Genomic DNA, 17941 nt, shown 5'->3' with positions numbered 1-17941 from the left:
TACATGACCAATTATTTAATTGTGTGTTGAATTCATTAACACTGATGTCTGTGTCGACCAATGCAGAAAGCCCGTAAGAAGCAGGTAGAGGGGTCTGCCGTAAGCGAGAGTGAATCTGGATCGTCGCTGGATACTGACAGCGACGGCGTGAGCAGCAGCGATATTGATGATCTTGGAGAGGAAGAAGATGATGATGACGAAGACGAAGATGAGCAGAGTAAAGACAGCGAAGAGTCAGACTCGGAAAAGGAGCGTCAGAAAAAAAAGAAAATGAAAGTGAGATGTTGCTCATATTAGCTTATTATTGTTTTCCAGGCTGTTAACCAGAAGGTTTGTGGTCTGAATCTTAGCATTGCACCAGTGAGCCATTGAGTGATGGAACTATGATGTCACTTTGTAAGCCAATCGGCAGTTAGCATCACGCCCGTTCCCTCGTCAAAAACCCCATAGGCTTCTATGTTCTGTGATCAACAAAAGTTTGATACTTGTCCATCAAGAAGATAATTTTCACGGATGAACACAACTTTGAATTTTGAAGTCTAAATGCAGTCGTCAGTAGCAAAAAGCTAAAGGTAGCGAACTACACCACGGTCACACGATTTCAACGTCACCAAACTACCAACAACTCTTTATCTAAAGATATTTTCCCTGAAAGTTTGAATTAGAATAGTTTGTAAGAGTGCAGTTATAAACTTAACAAGGCTGTAAAAGTGGACTGAGCTTACCTGTTCAGCGTGATGACGTTTAATGTCGCCAAAGACTATAGATATAAAAAGACTGATCACTCCTATTAGTTATGAATGTGAGAAATTACAATGTGCAATATGGTGGAATACGTCCCGCCTTCTAAGTAAAAGAGCCAATCGCTGATTGATAAAGTAACCTGAGACTACTCATGCGCATTGGCCTGAAAAACCTATCCTGAAAAATAAGCTTTTTTAACGCTATTTGAGAATAAGAAAAAACATTTATGAGACAGCTCATGTCAGATTTTGTTGCTGATTTATTTCGTTGTGAGTTTGCCAAGCAGTTTTTGAGATTTCCCCATTCAAATAGATGGGACTTGGTCTGGGATGCCTGAAATAGCTGCCTGGAGACGTTGCAAATATGGCCGGCGAGTAAACAGACTTTCCTTGAAAGGGACTTTGATGTCGCTGACAGCCTCTGTAGTCCTATTTAGCCACTTGTTAGCAACCGCCTTTTTCAAGACATGTAACAGCATGGGTAGGTTAATACTGGTGTATTTTATGTCGTAGAATAAAACGTGAAAGTATCTTGAGCTTGTGTTAACCACAGACCTAATTTTAGCCATTTAACCAAAAACCCATTGACTTTGGGATGACACCAAAAACCCACTGACTTTGGGACGATGGAACCAGAGGTGCTAAAATGCTAACTCGCTTCCGGGTTTTGGCCTACAAAAATGTGTCATAGTTTCTCCACACCATTGAGTAAAGCACTTAACCTTCAGGGGCCGTATTCACAAAACATCTTAAGGCTAAAAGTAGCTCATAACTTGCCGATTTAGGAGAAACTCTTAAAAATAATGGGCGTGTCAGTCCTAATTTTAGGAGTCCTAACATTAAGAGTAGTCAAGAGGACTCCTAAGTCACTAAGACTAAATCACAAACAGTCCTAATCCACCCAAAGACACTGTACACAATTGAGGCAATAGCAATAGAGCCTTAGGTGCTGAACCTTTTCTTCATAAATGCAATGCATTTTGATTTCTAGATTTGAATCTACGATGAGACGCCCAAAAAAAAAAAAAACTTTAACAAATAAATATTGTCTGATTATCTGTGGCATTGGTTTTCATGAGTTCACACTTACAAATGAATGGAGTAAATATATATATATATATATATATATATATATATATATATATATATATATATATATATATATATATATATATATATATATATATATATATATATATATATATATATATATATATATATATATATATATATATATATATATATATATATATATATATATATATATATATATATATATATATATATATATATATATATATATATAATTTGTTGCTTCAATTCTGCATTCCCTTGAGATGAATACATCCAAGAGGTGGAAACAATAAACTGTATATACTAGTTTAAATAGTGACACTTAGCCTACATTTTAAAACCTTTATGGCAACATTTTATTTTGACTATGGCAACATTTTTATAAAAAAAATATTTATTTGAATAATTCAACATTTGTATTTTAAAACTTTTATTTTAATTTGGAAACATGACACTTCATTCTACAATATTTCTATGATTAAATCGCTGACTCCTCCCCCATCATCTAATCACTGTGTGTTTACTCCATAGCAACGAGGTCAACCCCGCCCTTACTCTTAAGACTTCAGTCTGTTTCTTAGTAAAAGTTTGTCACAGCAGCTCTGTGAATAGGTTTTAAGAGAAAACTCTTAGCTAAGAACTTTTACTGCTATTTAGGAGAACTCTTAGTGGTAAGATAAAATGTTTTGTGAATACGGCCCCTGATTGCTCCAGTGCACTGGAAGTGACTTTGGATAAAAGTATCTGCTAAATGATAAACAGAGGTCATTTACATATGTCTTAAAGGTAGAGTATCAAAAACAACCATTTTAATGCTGAGGGTTGGTGAATAGTCTTGTAAAAACACATTATGAGTTGTTTTGGTGTAAAATCCTTAATCAACAAGTGGACTTCTCCCTCATCTTGTTTACCCAGATTGTGACGTCAAACTCTGGGCTCAGTAAGAAGGAAAAGACCAGGCTGCTGGAGGCCCGGGACTTCCACGGAGGCCTGCCGGGCAGTGCACCTTTAGAGCCCTCTCCTCCAGTGCACCTGCACCGCTCTCCACCTCCGCCAGCCCTGTCTCAGTCCCCTCTGCTGTCTCTGTCGGGCAGCAGAGCCAGGGAAAGACCCCTCCACACCAGCGTCATCCAGTCCACAGGCCTGGCTGCTGCAGCTAAACCGTTAGCACTGATCGCACAGTCACGTCGAGACGTTTCTCCTAAACATTCTCCACAGCATCTTAACTCCTCTCCAAAAAAACCCTCAGCCTCTACCAAGCCTCTCACTTCCTCACCTCAGCCCCTCCCACTCTCGTTATGCTCCTCCCCCAAGCCACTATCAGTCCCCTCCCCTCCGAAACCCCTCCCCCTGTCCTCTTCCCCCAAACCGCCTCCTCTCACCCCTTCCCTCAAGGCGCAATCTCAAGCTTCCTCCCACAAGTCCCAATCTCCAGCACTGGATGCTCTGACCAGCAGGAAGCTTCTCGAAAGTTCTCTGGCACAAGTCACTGCTGACTACAGGCTAAAACAGGTGAGTAGATAGTTTGCCACAGTCTAGCAGGAGCAATGTGAGAATGTTCATCCTTCAAGTCCACACATTAATCTCACTTTTCCCTCAAGGCCAGCGTCCACATTTTCATTTTCCAGAAAAGCAAACCAGCTAAAGCAAATTCTCCACAGTTTCTGTCCGTATCTTTTAAGCCAATTTAGGATTATCGCTTTTAGGGTGCTGTTTGTATTCAGGACGTGTCTCTCCTTATTGACCAGCCTATTTGAAAAGGTCAGAGTAACGGAGAGGGAGAATGTGAGTGGGCGAGAGAGTTATTTGTGTGTGTGTGTGTGTGTTTGTGTTTGTGAATGTGCTGAAGACAGAAACGCAGAGAGAAGGACAGAAAGGACAGCTCCATTCTCTTATCAGTAGCACTGGCTTCCCGACCGTGTGGCTTTAGTTGGTAAATGAAAGTGACAATGTGCATCGCTTTATTAGAATTACTGAAGCAAAACCAACAGGCAATTAACTCCATGACTTCTTAAGGGTCCAGATTTCAGTAAATGAGTGTAATAAATGTGCCTTTTCCTCACCTCGCCTTTTGTTGCCTTGAAATTGCTGTTGAAGAGGTTAATATAGTTTTTTCTTCTTCTTGTAATTAACCAGAGTGATTTTTTTATTATGTTACGGTGGGGAACAGTTTCATAATATTTTGATTTTATTAGCGGTGCTTACTAAGGCAAATAACAGTGTTACTCTTGCTTATACTTGCAGTTGCAGTGTTTGTGCTGTATGAATGGTTCCTGAAAGCATGTGGCTTGCTATTACTTTTTAATAAAAGTAAATAAATAGAGGTTAATAAAATTACCCAGTAAATAAACCCAATTCATATCTAAGGACTGGGACCCAATAAACCCCGCCTCTGTCTTAGAATTGGCTGCAAGCTCACATTCATTTCTGCCTCCATCCAATCAGCAACCAGTGGATAGAAGTGGATTTTTTTTTTTTTTTTTCTTTTCAATAATCTGTTTCACTCAGATAAACATTGCAATATGGAAGAAAATATCTTCTGGTAAACGATTAATATGACAGTTTTTCTTATCTTAAGAAGTTTATTGAACTCAGGCAACTCCTTAGCAACCTCGTAGAAACACTCTTGCAAGTGCCAATTTTCTTATTATTTCAACACAAACATGTTCATGAGTCAGGAAACTATAATGGTCTATGAGGATTTCAAAGCATTGAGCTCAGCGGTTGAAGGCAGGCAGAGTTTGAGCATTCCTTCTCTCTTAATGAATGTTGTGGAGCTGATAGAGTCATGGCCACGCTGTTGTTCTCTGTTTCAGTGAGTCAGAGCAGCATTATGCTCACTCACACTCTTCCTCCACCAGCACTTAAGTCACATGACAACCAGTGCAATTACCACATCTCCACCTCTCCCTCTCTGCTGTTTTTCCCCTCTCTCACTCTCACTCTCTTTGTTTATCAGTCAATTTGTTGTTTGTTCCTCCTCTCATCTTTGCTCTCAGTATACATATCTCACTTTCTCTGAAGATGTGCTTCGTTCAAGGAAATTCTGTTTTGTTCCATTTTGTTTTGAAAACAGTATTGCCCCACAGAAGAACATGCTGTAATATTGATTTCAAGAAATAGATAAAGAGATATGAATAATATAAATGGGTTTTATACACCATTTTAATGCAGAACTATACCACCAGATGTACGCAAAAATCACAGTCTCCCATATGGAATGATTTATACATTTATACATGACTTGAAAATGAAAATATGCAGTTAATTTACTTAGCCTCAGGCCATCCAAGGTGTAAATGATTTTTGTTTTTATTTTTTTCTTCAGTTGAACAGTAAAGAAGATTTTTAGCTGAAACCGTGGTCAAAGGTGATTTCATGTAATGGAAGTCAATGTTTGCCGTCACTTCAAAAAGTTATATATAAAAAAAAAAACATATGCAGACAAAACATAATTATTACCCTAGGCTCCTGACATTACATTTAGATCTTAAAACCTGAAACGTTAGGTCTGTGCAAGAAGCTGAACATTATTTACAACATTATTACCTGTAATCCACAGCCTCACCAAACAGTCCGGAGCGAATTCACAGCAGTCTGGAGTGCAAGCTTCCTGTCGCATAATGACGTTTGAGCTCAAATTTTGGGAATCTCTCTGTTGTAAACAAACACAGCATCAGCTCACGTGTGAGTTTGCTTGTGTATACGTTATTAAGCGACAGGAAGCTCGCGCTCCAGACTGTCATGGACATGCTCGGGGCTGTTTGCCAAGGCTGTGGATTAGAGGTAAAAATTTTGCAAATAATTTTAAGTTACTTGCATAGACTGTTTTTTTTTTTTTTTAATCTCAAAGTGACAGCAACCATTGACTCACAGAATCACAGAGGACCATGATTTACTGATCTCTACTGTTCTACTGAAGAAAAAAGTCACCTACATCTTGGATGGCCTGCGTGCATTAACAGCAAATTTAATTTTTGGGTGAACTATCCCTTTAAGGCCCATTCACGCTAAGAACGATAACTATAAAGATAACTTCTGAATATATAGATATCTATATTAGTATCCACACCAACGGATGATCCTTTTTTATTCTAAGCACACGATGCAGTTATATCATCTGCTGTTTTAAATGCTCAAGGTCTATAAAGTCGGGTGGATTGTGTTTCAGTGTTTTTATCGTTCATCACCTAGAAAAAAAAATTATTCTGAAAGTGATTCCAATGATATCATCCCTCTGTGTCATTATCATTATAGGTATCATAACTTCACTATTTTCATATAATTAGAATGATTATTAAAACTTATAGTTGTAGTTATTGTTATAGTTATAATCCTTGGTGTATGTACGTGTGTATATTTATTATACATAAATATAGTATATTATTATAACTAAGAACAACTTCATTCACCTATTGTCCAGTGAAAATTTTGCTCTTGAAACTTCATGACATGAGACTGAATGTGATATAGACTTGCTTTTCTTACTCTCTATCATTGTTCTCTTTGTTTTTCCTTCTGCAGTCTTTCCTGTCCCAGGACCAGACGTTTCCTCTCCAGTTAAAGAAACAGCAGGACCCATATAAGATAAACAAGAGGGCAGGGGTGCCCACATCCTCTTCCTCATCTTCATCATCCTCCTCCTCTCTGCTCCCTCTTAAGCTCAGCTCCGAGGCGTCAGGTAGGACCAAGCCCCCTGCAGCGCAAGGCGTGTCCTCCTCCAGTCTGCCTTTCTCTCATGGCCTGCTGGGTCTGGGCCAGCCCAACGGAGTCATCCAGAGCACCCAAGATATGCCGTTGGCACTAACCACCAAACCCCGCTCAGACGTACCCGTCAACCTCAGCACGGGAGGCCGTAAGAGCCCCGCTTCTGCGTCTCCCACTCCTAACCGCACCCGTGAGCCGCGGAAGAGCAAGACTCCCAAAGCATTAGAGGCCTGGAGGGGTCTATCCCAGAACCACCTGGTGCAGTCTTTGGTGGACCTGTTTCAACACAGCGGAGCCGAGCAGGAGCTGCCCAGCAGCAAAGACTCAGATGACTCTGCTGAAGATGAAGATGACGAGGATGATGATGTGGAGGATGAAGAGGATGATGATGAAGAGGATTCAGATGACAGTCTTTCAGGTGAGAATGGTTTTCATTATTAACTCACTCTTGTTACTAGCAATTCATGAGTGAAATTTGTATATCCTACACCAAATTATTTTCAGTTCAATCACTATCAACTCAAGTAGGTGTGTAACGGTTCACCGAAGTCACGGTTCGGTACGTACCTCGGATTTGGGGTCACGGTTCTGTAAGTTTTCGGTACAATTGGAAAAATGGTCAAAATGGTTTGTTCCTTTTCAACGCTTTAGTTTAGGGTCCAATTCTCACTATTAACTCCTAATTGCTGCTTATTTACCTAAACTCTAATTACTGCTTATTAATGGTTAGTAAGGTAGTTGTTAAGGTATCGGGTAGGATTATGGGATGTAGAATATGGTCCTGCAGAATAAGGCATTAATGGCTGTTTATTAGTACTTATAAAGCATAATATGCATGCTAATAAGCAACTAGTTAATAGTCATAAGTGTTGTAAAGGAACAAATCCTCAATGCTAGGTTTCTTTTCATTTATTTTGAACAGACAGTAGTGCAAATCAGAGTTTGTTCCACCTAGCGACATTTAAGGGGGTCGCACACCGGACGCGAAGCTCAGCGTCGCGCCACGTCTTTAAAATTCGAACGCATTGTTTTCTATGAGAGTACGCACACCGGCGGCGACATTCGGCGCGCTTTCGCGGCGCCCAGCAACGACTCAGGAAGTTGTTTAAAATCCTGCCGTGCCACAGAGCGCCATGTACATTGTTTTACATTAAATGTATATTATATTTCTCTCAAATCGTCGTTAATGTACATACTGACTTCACCCTGTGCTGCAAGATACATCAGTTTCACATTCTAAGCTTAACAGCTTGAATAAAGTCTAAAAATGTATAATAAACATAGCATTTTCATTCCTTTTGCTTTGTTGTGCCATTTTTCCATGTACACAGTGCGAAATATTAAAGCTTAGGCATGTGACGTTTCCCTGTTGACGTAAAACACTCCCATTGTGCAGCTCTTCTATCAGGAGTCGAGTCAAAATTGAGCTCGCGCGTATATAATGTGCGCGGCCGGTGTGCGATACCTGTGAGTTGTCAGAGACGTGACGCTGCGCGGCGCCGAGCTACGCGTCCGGTGTGCGACCCCCTTTAGTCCCCTAGTTAGTAGAGTACAGCCTCCTATAGTGTATTAAGCAGTAAACAGAATGCACTCTTGGATAGCTCATATTTTTGCAGGGCGGATAAAAAGCAAAAGGTATTTGGTCATAATCAGCTACAAAACTGAAACATTTCATGTTATAAAAGTACAAAATAAACAGGGTAATGAAAAATAAAACGTGTGCATTAGGAGTGTTACAATTTGCTCAACAAACCCATTTTCCACATTCCGCTTCTTTTGGCACACAGTTTAGTGCACGAGCCTTTCAAAGTATTCTCCTTTGTCCATGAATGCAGAAAGACGCTTTCGACGCTTGCGCATTATCTAGTGGACTTTGTTTTCAAGCGCTCAAGTCATTCGCGTATGGGCTGCTGTTCTTCCGCTTTTTTTCCTTTTGTGGCGGTTAGCAAACAGCGTTGCATTACCTCATGCGCCCCCTTCTGGATTGGAGAGTGGATCATCCATGACTCACTGTATTCGTCGTCTGATTGCATGCACCAAAACGTGACGTCCGTACTGTGCGGTTTGGGACGAATACATGTACTGTTACACAGCTACTGTCAAGTCAGGGAACTTGACTTGACTTGACTTGACCTAAAATCCTGATCCAATGAAATATGCCTTACATTACTATTACTATATTGCCTTTAATTTAGCTCATTGTTGCAACCAGCATGACACAAGACATGTAATAATGATCAATTCCATAAACACCGTCTCATGTCCTCTCCTCTTGCCTGCTATTTTTCAGAGTCAGACAGTAATTCAGATAGCGAGATGAACGGTTCAGAGGGTGGTAAAAAGAAGCGCAAGGACGGAGGCATGGAGATGGACACAGATGGAGAGAAGACTCCTCAGAAACTCAGCAAGGGGTTTTCCCATCTTAACTCCTCCACCAATCACAGCCTGTCTGACTGTCTGCCACTAAACCTCCAGGTCATTAAGCCCTCCAGTGTGGCCACGCCCACCATTGTGAGCAGCTCCGGTGCCTTGACCTATCACAGCTCTCCCTCCTCATCGTACTCTGTTGGCACCTCTCCAGGTAACCACAGGCAACGTCATTACTAAACTAGACTAAAACTGGATATGCTTGACACCTTCTTTCAGAGCTGTGTCAGTATTAAAAGTGTGCACGCAGTATGTGTTGTGTGTTTGTGCGTGTCCTTTTGTTTGCGTATTTGTCTGTGTGCGGGTTGTCACACTCAGATGACGGGGTGTCTATTTTTAGAAAGATAAATGATGGCGTCTGGCATCACTCGGCTCCCTTTGCTCCCGTCTATTTGGGTGTGTGTCCTTGGACCTAGCCATTGTATCTGGCCTGTATTCCAGGAACAAAACAAAACAGAATTAATTTTAAACTCTTTCCATTAATTGTGTTTTCCTCTTGTGTTTGGTTTATGCAGGGTCAGGTTTAAGGTTAGGTAAATGTAGCTGGTAACAAGAGCTCTTTGTGTGGTGTGTCTAGGTTAACCCCGGTACCGTGTTTGCCTTAACCTGTTAGCTGAAGCACATCAACTAACTCTGTTTGGCTGGCTTAATCTGTTTTTTTTTTTCTATTTTCTTTCTGAAACTAACAGAGACATTTGTTAAACAAAACACTCTCAAATCCAGCAAACATGCCACAGAAGTGCATCTGCTCTTGGATGCCATTCAGCATCCCTCACCGCGATGGAATTAAACGCCTTTTCTAATGAAGCCGAATTGTGTCGTTGAAAAGCGCGCGGAATCTGTAATAAGCTGAAAAGAGTTACTGTGATTATTTGAGCGGCTGAGAGATTCACTTAACGCCCAATATGTTTACTGACTTCCCTTCTCTGAAGGAGAGATTTGAGCGATATGAATTTGTTAGTTTCTTCCTGTGGTTTTTGTTGGTGTCACTATTGCTGTTACTCATATTTTTCAACAACACCTTATCCCTAAGCATTATACTTGAGTGCGTAGCCCGTCTTGCATCATTTGTGCTACGGACATAAATCATACCCTTAAATCATGCAGCTTATTTAGGAGAGCTATTACTTTTACTATTATCTGATCAGATGTTTACCCGCCTAAAAGAAATTGGGCTAAAATACCCCATCGATTTAGCCTACAGGAGGTCAAATCTAAGAACCTAAATTTACCTTACTTGAGACTTGAAAGTGGGTTCTTTTGTTGAGAGTTTTTCTGCTTACCAATGTTACATTTATTTGATCAAAAATATAGTAAAAAACAGCAATATTGTGAAATATTACAATTTAAAATAACTGTTTTCTATTTTAATATACTTTACAATGTAATTTATTCCTGTGATGCTGAACTTTCAGCATCATTACTCCAGTCTTCAGTGTCACATGATCCTTCAGAAATCATTCTAATATGATGATTTGCTGCTCAAGAATCATTTCTGATTATTAATGATGAAAACTGTTGCTTAATATTTTTGTGGAAACATTTTTTCAGGATTCTTTGATAAATAGAAAGTAAGAATAAGTAGAAAGAAAAATCATCTGACCCTAACTTTTGAATGGTAGTGCATATAATATCAACCAATATTGTATATTTAGTTGCTCATGCTCATTTGTCCTATTTTTTCATTTGATTCTTTAAACTTTATTTATTTATTTTATTTAAAGTTAATAATTTAATAACAGTGTTACATGTAATCTTTAGCAAATCTCAAGATGAATATCCATTTCTCATACTGTATATTAAAATGTTATGATGCCTAGATTTACATTTATCTTGGTTTGTGTTTTATTTTTAGTTTATTTGAATTAACTTCTGTCCATTTTTTGTTTATCTGTCATGACATGAAACAGTTTGCCTTATCACTATTGGCCAGAATTTTAATATTAACGGATCCCCTAGTGAAAAACATTCAGGACGCCTTAGCAATCGCGTTGCAATCCCCTGGCCTTGTGGAGGCGGGTTTTATGCATGCATCAAAAGCAGAACAAATAAAAATCTAGGTTTTATTTGATGTTGTTTGCTCATTATGTGAATTGTAATTTGTAAGAGATGATGAGACGGTTTGCTTAAGATGTGTGTGTGTGTGTGTGTGTGTCTGTCTGGCTGTTGTCTTGTCTCAGGCTCTGCGAAGAGAAAGCGAGTGATGAATGAAGATGATTTACGGATTCCGCTGGAAATGGGGTACGTTTAAATATGACACACGCTGGTGGCAGCATGACTCAACACCTGTTAACTGCAGATCTGCATCCTGTGCTTCTGCAGCAACACAGCACACAATCTCATAAACATCACATTAAAACTGCAGATGAGTAAACACTCTCCTCAAATCAGAGTTCTTTTCTCTGTTATTACAAACCCATTCAAACAGGAACTATGGTGGCACCATTGCACAATTATCTTATAAAACCATGGTTCTTATGCACATTCATATTCATATTTATTATTTGCATTATCGAGGTACATGTGAATGCCACAGAAATATGTTATATGAAATAAATTGTAGTATAAGAAAAAGTGTTTTTTAGTATTTTTAAATGTGTAGGTATGTTCAAGTTGTTTTTACTGGGTGTCGTTTAGATCATTCAAGATTTACACATGATTGAAAGGTGAAGAACCACCATCATGCCTTCCTTGTCAAACTAACTGACTGTTAGGGGTTAACATATTTTTCTGGACTGCACAGTTTTAATGTAAATAGATGGTTTTACTCAGAGATACGTTTAACTGGATATATTTTAGAAAGTTCTGTCATCATTTACTCACCCTAAAGTTGTTCTAAACCTGTATGAATTTCTTTCTTCTGCTGAACACAAAAGAAGATATTTTGACCAAACAGTATTTTTTTTTCCATACTATGAAAGTCGGTGGTGCCCCACAAGGGTTTGGTTACCCGTATTCTTCAAAATATCTTTCTTTGTGTAGAGCAGAACAAAGAAATTTATACAGGTTTGAAACAACTTGAAGGTGAGTAAATGATGACAGAATTTAATTTTTGGGTGAACTATCCCTTTAAATGTCTCTTTTTTTTTTTTTTTTTTGTTAAATGTATGATTTTTGTCATTCGCTTTGTTCTCGCCATGAAGATAGTCTTGCTGCTGATCTGCCTTTAAAAATAATAATAAATAAATAAATGAAGGTACATGTCCAAAAATCCATGGTATTATTTTATTAGCATAAAGAGTAAAATAGCATAAAGCCTTTTTTTTTTTTTTTCCTTTAAGTTTGTACACAGTGATAAACACCCTTTTCTTCAACGTGTATGGTATTGTTCTAGCTGGCAAAGAGAGACCAGGATGAAAACAGTGGGCGGTCGGCTGCAGGGAGACGTTGCGTATTACGCCCCGTGCGGCAAGCGACTGCGACAGTACCCGGATGTCGTAAAGGTAAGCAGTCTTCCCTGCTGCCTCTCGCTTAGACCCCCCAAACGCTCAGGAAGCCTCACTCCCCACCCGTTAAACCCCTTTCCTCTCCCAGTGCACCATTAGCAGTTACTGGTGTAAGATCCAGCAGTTTACTTGGATGATCTGGTCACTTTAGCTAGCTATGCACTGTTATGGCAAGTGTGCTAGGCTGCTTTCAGTTTGGTACCATTATAGTGCTAATGGCTCTCTGGATGTCCTGTCTGACAAAATCACTATTATTCTCTCTTCTGTAGTATCTGTCCAGATACGGAATAACTGACATCACACGTGATAATTTTAGCTTCAGTGCAAAAATAAGGGTTGGTGACTTCTATGAAGCCAGAGAAGGACCCCAGGTGAATGCCTTTCATCTCCTCTTTTTCTTTTTTTGTTCTTTATGTTCTTTTTTTTCTCTCTGTCTCTCTGGCTCGTATTCTTTCGCTCTCCCTGTATCTCTCTTTCATCTTGAACAGGGCAGGGAATTTGATTGAACCCCGATAGCCTGAATTTCCCCTTTTAAACTGTAGGGAGTCTGTGCAATAATCAGCGCTCGTTGTTTCCACAGGGTGTTACTTCATGTTTTGTCTGTCATGTGTGTTGAAAGAGATTCTTTAGATTAAAGATACAGAGGAGCTCAAGTTGGGACAGTTTATTGATTAAAATTTAAATGAAACTTGACTCTCTTGTTTTTTGAATTTGCTTAATTTCATGCTTTTAATTAATTTGCTAAAAACAGACCTGCAATGATAGTACCATTTCAGAATATTACTGATTAATTATTATAGTGTTTAGTGATATTATTTAGTGATGTGGCACTAAATTAGGAAACTTTCTGTGTTTCTACCATTGTTTTCATAAGTCTGACCCTCCTCTGTTCCCCGCTTCCCCGCAGGGTCTGCAGTGGGCTCTTCTGAAAGAGGAAGAGGTCATCCCTCGTATCTTGGCCATGGAGGGCCGGCGAGGCCGTCCGCCCAACACTGAGCGGCAGCCGAGGGGCGGCAGTGAGGTTTCGGGCAGTCGGCGTCGAAAGGGCCGCCCCCCGAATCTAGGAGAGAGCGAATTCCCAAGTCCCTCTGAGGCCAAACTATTGCGCAAGCTCGAGGCTCAGGGTAAAGTGCTTTCATTTGACTTGCACAGCTCATTCATACACTATAAAACCGAATAAGTTGGCAAAACTCAAAAAAATTTGAGGTAATCAATTACAAGTTAAGAAATTCAAAGTTTGGCAGATTTCAGTTTTTTATTCATACATTTTAATTGCTTCTAACTTGACATTTTTGTTTTACATTTAGTATGTTAATTTCGTACATTTAACTTGTAATCTGTGGAAATTTAGCTAGCTTTAACTTCTAATTTGATAACACAATAATTTCACTCGTCATCATGATGAACCCAACATAACAGAAACTCTTCTAAATTGGGATAGCAAATCATTAAACATTACTAAATCTCCCACTTAACATTAATCTTGCACAAAAAAACAAAACATTGTATAACACTTAATTTTAGCATTTACTCTCCTTTTCGAGTGTCATGGCAGCGCATGCTGGGAAATGGAAATCCGTAAAACTCAAAACAGTGAAACAATTCAAATGTGTCAGTTTCGTGATCTCAAAAGAAAAAGAAAGTTCTAAATACTCATAAAAGTTAATTTGATTGAATTAATTTGTTTAATTTGAGTTTGCCCTACTCAAAGCATTTAATTATTTTGAGCGTTAGGGTTTACAGTGTAGATGAAATTCATATAGTGATGATGATGTGAGGGATTTGTCTGTTTTCATCGTAGAAATCGCCCGGCAGGCGGCTCAGATGAAGCTCATGAGGAAACTGGAGAAACAGGCACTCGCACGGGCGGCCAAGGAGGCCCGCAAACAGCAAGGTACTCCACGCTTATGAATACCACACTATTGCTCACAAAGATGTTAAAACATCTCGCTGAAACCTCGATCTGTATCTCTTGTTCAGCCATCATGGCTGCAGAGGAGAGGAGGAAGCGAAAGGAACAGCTGAAGATTCTCAAACAGCAGGTGAGTTTTTAGAAGGAAACCTTGGCTTTTCGGTCAGTCTCAGGGTCATGACACATGAGGTTATAAGTGTTAATTTCGAACACTTCTATGACTGCAGCTTGGCTGCCAGTCGACTTTTTTAAATGCACAGCAGCACTTTCAATTAACAGACTTCCTCCTCCTCTCCTACCAGGAAAAGATAAAGCGTATTCAGCAAATCCGTATGGAGAAGGAACTCCGCGCACAGCAGATTCTCGAGGTATGGAGTGACTGCGGAAAAAAATAATAAATTAACAGAGTTGAAATAGGCTTAACATTCTTAAAATAAACACCACCCCCCTCGGTTCCTGTTTAACATGGAACCCGGACCACAGAAGAATCACTCACCAGCATTTTGTGCATAATTTTCGTCAGGACTAATGCTAAATTGGTTTTGGTGGACAGTTTTTGAATATTAAATTTGCTGCCTCCCGTGTTTCAAACCAGAGGTAAATTAGACATAAAAGATTTTTTTCCATCAGACAATGGCAGTTCTTGCATAAGTAGCAGGAGGAAGACACTGTTTACTTTACTCACCCAATTATAGAGGCTTCAAAAGTGTTTTAGCTGGGCAAAATCAAATTGGAGCTGACACGCTTGGCAAGCCATTCTGAACAGGATTTCTTGCTGTTTGTAATTACGTATTTAAATTTTCAGCTAATTCGCCTTTGCTTTCTTTTTATATTGCCGTTGTCAGAGCCCGAGGAATATTGAATAGTTCTGAAGATCTGAGGGTTGATTCTGACACAGACTTAAGGAGAAAACATTCTCAATCACTGACGCAGTGATCTGTAGCTAGAGTAAGCGCAACAATGGCAAGACTGAAGGGCTTTCCCGTGTCTGTGTGTGTGTGTGTGTGTGTGTGTGTGTGAGAATGTTTGGATGCAAGCTCTCGCTTTTCCTCGTGCAGACACATCAATCAAAGTGTTCGTATAAGTTATAAATAAAACAGATGTTGGTTTAGCATGTTTAATTTAGGTTTATACTCAGCACGGCAGCACTGGTCTGACCCAGACCTGTTTTGCATTGGCAGGCAAAGCGGAAAAAGAGAGAGGAGGCTGCCAATGCCAAAATGTTGGAGGCGGAAAAGCGAATAAAGGTCAGTTTGTGAGTGAGAAGAGATGCTACACACCTACTCTGAGCACTATGAATCATCGCCGTGGAAACCCCCGCCCCCCCACCCCAGGAAACTTCCCTCGTTCTCACCTACCCCGGCAAACCATTAACATTCCTCGGCCACAACAAAGGAGCAGTGCCTCTGTTTGACTGATGTCTGCCGGCCTGTGGGGGGAAATTAGCTTGACATCTGGATTTTTGCTGCTGTTGTTTAAAATGAAAAATGCACAGTGCATCTTTTCATGTCTTGTACACATGGGGCCCTCACTGGAATACACAACCTGCTCTAAATAGCCTCCCTTATTTAAATGAAGTTTTGTGCTGTTTTATGACTTTTAGTCCACGTCTGTTAGCTTTGCAGCCATCTTGTGTGATATTCACACATAAAATTATTTGCATCATATAACACTGTAAAAATGTAAATATCACAATGATATTGTTATTTTGTGGGAAATTCTATATACACTACCATTTAAAAGTTTTTTTTTTTTTTTTTTTTAAGGAATTCTGTTTATTCTGCAAATATACATTAAAACAAACAACAAAACAAACAAACAAAAAACATTATATAACACTTAATTTTAGCATTTACTCTCCTTTTAGAGTGTCATGGCAACACATGCTGGGAAATGGAAATCCCAGCTTAGTTTCAGGTAAATTTAAGTTTGTCTTAATTAAAAGAAACAAGTTCATAGAACTCAAAACAATGAAACAATTCAGATTACTTAAAATGTGTCAGTTTCGTGAACTCAAAAGAAAATGAAAGTTCTAAATACTCATAAAAGTTAATTTGATTGAACTAATTGGTTTAATTTGAGTTTGCCCTACTCAAACCAATTAATTATTTTGAGCGTTAGGGTTTAGAGTGTAGATAAAATGCATATATTGATATTGATGTAAGGGAATTTTCTGTTTTGAACATAGAAATCGCCCGGACACATTAAATTTATTAAATCATTCATTAAATCAAATCATAATTGACAGTATAGACTTTTACATTGTTACAAAAAAAAAAACCTATTTCAAATAAATGCTGTCCTTTTGAACTTTCTATTTGTCAAATAATCCTGAAAAAACGTGTATTGCGGTTTCCACAAAAATATTATCCAGCACAACATTGATAATAATCAGAAATGAGCTCCAAATCAGCAAATTAGAATGATTTCTGAAGGATCATGTGACACTGAAGACTGCAGTAATGATGCTGAAAATTCAGCTTTGTCATCACAAGGAATAAACTACATATTAAAATGTATTTTAAAAAAACATTATAGTAATGTTTCACATTGTTACTATTTTTACTGTATTTGTAATCAAAAAGTTCTTTCAAAAACATTAAAAAATCTTACCGACCCCAGACTTTTGAATGGTAGTGTATTAAATCAGGATTTTTATTTTTTTTTTACCTGCGATTTGGAGAAACATATTAATGAAATATGTTTAGGATAATATTTTAATAATTTTCTGTAGTAAAATGACAATATAAAAGGCAGTTGTTTAATATTGTTGTCTTTACAACATTTATATTTTTCTCACACAGTACAAATTTGTTTTTAATTACATTTTTATACATGAAAATATATAGCTGACTTTACATTTTAGGAAAGAAGTCCCTTACAAGTGGATCATCATATTTGGGGATATTTTAGTTCATTAAATAGTTTACAATGAAAGGTGCTTTTGCTGTTATTTGAAAAGTATATGGACACAAGCTTATAGAATACTTTATTAGTTATGATATATACTATTGCATTGTACAGCATATGCCATCATACCACTAATCCCTATTCTTTCTCCTCAGGGAAAATGAAACCAAAGTTGATGATTTATCTTGTTTTTAGGGGCACGTACGATTGTGTAGATGGTAAAGCTCTTTCCATTTGCTGCTACCGTGTTTAGGGTTAAATATCATGTGTATCTTACATGACTTTATACGCAGGACGAGAGTTACCATCTAGATACTATCAGCATATAAAAAATCTTGTTCAATGAAGTGGTTTCTAGACTAAGAAATCCTAAATTTTAAATATTACCTGCTTCCGATTATCTTTTGATTATTAAAAAAGGCAAACATTTTGATATGTCCTAACCCAACCTGCTTCAGTAGCCAACAGAGCAAACTGCATTCATACTGCAGGCCTCGCAGTTAGGACTGAAGGCCGAGACGGGATTGGTGGTTTCTCTTTAGACGGTGTCATAATGAGTGTTTTGGTGCAGCGTTGAATCGTTTTTATGTTCTGTGTTTGTAGGAGAAGGAGATGAGACGCCAACAGGCTGTTATTCTCAAGCACCAGGTCAGTCACCACTCTCATAAATAATAGGTCTCATAATGGCCATTTATATAGTAGTACTGATTTTTGCTACAAAA

At 38.6% G+C, this 17941-nt stretch overlaps 1 protein-coding gene across 21 annotated transcripts in view; it reads left to right on the top strand.

Moving 5' to 3' along the window:
• baz2ba (bromodomain adjacent to zinc finger domain, 2Ba) overlaps positions 1 to 17941 on the top strand; it is a 105901-nt gene that overhangs the window by 67464 nt on the left and 20496 nt on the right. For 11 of the 21 annotated variants that reach the window (XM_067374558.1, XM_067374559.1, XM_067374550.1 and 8 more), the window contains 13 exons: positions 67 to 276; positions 2733 to 3329; positions 6342 to 6942; positions 8815 to 9105; positions 11132 to 11192; positions 12286 to 12394; positions 12667 to 12768; positions 13305 to 13521; positions 14199 to 14291; positions 14378 to 14439; positions 14612 to 14677; positions 15491 to 15556; positions 17823 to 17867. In XM_067374558.1, the coding sequence (XP_067230659.1) occupies positions 67 to 276; positions 2733 to 3329; positions 6342 to 6942; positions 8815 to 9105; positions 11132 to 11192; positions 12286 to 12394; positions 12667 to 12768; positions 13305 to 13521; positions 14199 to 14291; positions 14378 to 14439; positions 14612 to 14677; positions 15491 to 15556; positions 17823 to 17867 (2520 nt within the window). The remainder of the gene's footprint in view (positions 1 to 66; positions 277 to 2732; positions 3330 to 6341; positions 6943 to 8814; positions 9106 to 11131; positions 11193 to 12285; positions 12395 to 12666; positions 12769 to 13304; positions 13522 to 14198; positions 14292 to 14377; positions 14440 to 14611; positions 14678 to 15490; positions 15557 to 17822; positions 17868 to 17941) is intronic. The other 10 variants (XM_067374544.1, XM_067374553.1, XM_067374546.1 and 7 more) reach the window with 2 other exon arrangements.

Source organism: Chanodichthys erythropterus, chromosome 21 (genome assembly GCF_024489055.1).
Source record: "Chanodichthys erythropterus isolate Z2021 chromosome 21, ASM2448905v1, whole genome shotgun sequence".
Lineage (NCBI taxonomy): Eukaryota > Metazoa > Chordata > Actinopteri > Cypriniformes > Xenocyprididae > Chanodichthys > Chanodichthys erythropterus.
This window is presented reverse-complemented; position numbering and strand designations above follow the sequence as displayed.